This window comes from Tigriopus californicus, chromosome 1 (genome assembly GCF_007210705.1).
Source record: "Tigriopus californicus strain San Diego chromosome 1, Tcal_SD_v2.1, whole genome shotgun sequence".
In the NCBI taxonomy this organism is placed as follows: Eukaryota; Metazoa; Arthropoda; class Copepoda; order Harpacticoida; family Harpacticidae; genus Tigriopus; species Tigriopus californicus.
The window spans coordinates 4,654,786-4,656,258 of NC_081440.1; the positions used below are offsets into that span (position 1 = coordinate 4,654,786).

The 1,473-nt window shown below is 37.1% G+C and overlaps 1 protein-coding gene across 1 annotated transcript in view; it reads right to left on the bottom strand.

Moving 5' to 3' along the window:
* Nucleotides 1–404: 404 nt before the first annotated feature.
* The window catches only part of LOC131889737 (uncharacterized), a 16,152-nt gene continuing 15,083 nt past the window's right edge, over nucleotides 405–1,473 (bottom strand). The window contains exons 12-13 of the mRNA XM_059238914.1: nucleotides 833–951; nucleotides 405–691 (exon numbers count right to left, since the gene is read on the bottom strand). Of these exons, the coding sequence (XP_059094897.1) occupies nucleotides 480–691; nucleotides 833–951 (331 nt within the window). The 3' untranslated portion in view covers nucleotides 405–479. The remainder of the gene's footprint in view (nucleotides 692–832; nucleotides 952–1,473) is intronic.

Genomic DNA, 1,473 nt, shown 5'->3' on the forward strand with positions numbered 1-1,473 from the left:
TTTTACATTTCTGCTAAACTAAATCGTTCAAATATATTTTGCGGCTTCAAATGTGCCTTCTATAACGTAGATAATGAAGTTTTGCTTTGAATAAAACATTAGAATGTGCTCATATTTTGAGATTGAAAATGTCTCAATTACTTCGGCTCAAATGTGATTAATTACCATAAAATTACTTTGCTCTCAATTATAATCATTAACACCTCCTTGAAAATGTGACGGCAATTACAATTACAAAATAGGTTTGCTATCCATGAATGGTAGAGGGCTTTGAGATGGCAAATTGCTTCAAATGTCACTTATAAGACCCTTTAAATCCCTAGCTTAAGAGACAGTTTGCTTTTGAAAACGGACAGTTCGGTTTCACTTTTTGAAACGTTTCATTCCGAAACCATTGATAATTTGAAAAACAATGATGGTTTTATTCTTACACTTCAAACATTCCTGTGCCGAATATTATGACCATGCTAAAACTGAAGTTAGGTTGTCGCGCAATCATTTCTAACGAAGAGTTGCAACTTCGACACAAAGCAGTTTGGTGGCCCGGGAAATTTTCCATGTGACGAATCCATTTTGATTCTTCCCACAGAAAACCATTGGGGATGCGTGGTATTCGAGTCGCCCATCATCAATGCGTCTTTGTTATTATACACCAAGCCGTTGAAGCCTATGGGCAAGCCCAAAGCCACACCTAGATTATGTAATAAATATGGTTACTTAAACCAGGAAATATCCCAACCTGCACAATCGGACACTAAACAAGATTCAATGAATGCTCTTTACAAATCTGAGTGGTCACTCCGTTAATTTAAAACAAGTGCATCTGGATTACCAAGATAGCCACTGACGGCAATATGCTCAGGATTGGATGGATCGTTGGTCTGGTACCACTCATTGTACGTACCAAGCTCTGGGTATACTAAGCGGAAATGATATCTTCCCCCTTCACAACTGCAAATTTAAGATTGATAGCAAATTCAGGATTTGGGCTTTGAATATGATAACAGAACTTTAAGCCAAAGGTTATTGTTGAAAGCTAATATTGGTAAATGCAGTACCAATGTAAGCGAAAAACAGGCATTGAGGAGCCACGTTGCTCTTTGTAAAACATACGTTTTCAAAAATGCAATGGTTATTTTTCTTAATCGGTATGTCAGGCAGACCTAGCAAAAGTTACCAATAATGGTAATTCGAGCTCGGAAAAATAACTCGTTTTGTCGTCAAGCGGGAAATCTAGAGATTTGAATGTGAGAAGGTATCTGAACACGACTTAACGTGATGAAGCGTTGCTACTGTAAGGAAAACTAGTTTTGACAACCATGTGGATTTTACCATCAACAACAAAATCAGATATTTTTCGACCTTTAATGGTTATCATCAGCCCATTTAGTTAGCTCTTGTTAATTATGAACTTGTCCTGTTTCTGGTCAGACAGATTTTTGTACTTTCTTCGAGATACGCAAATTAGTCCCT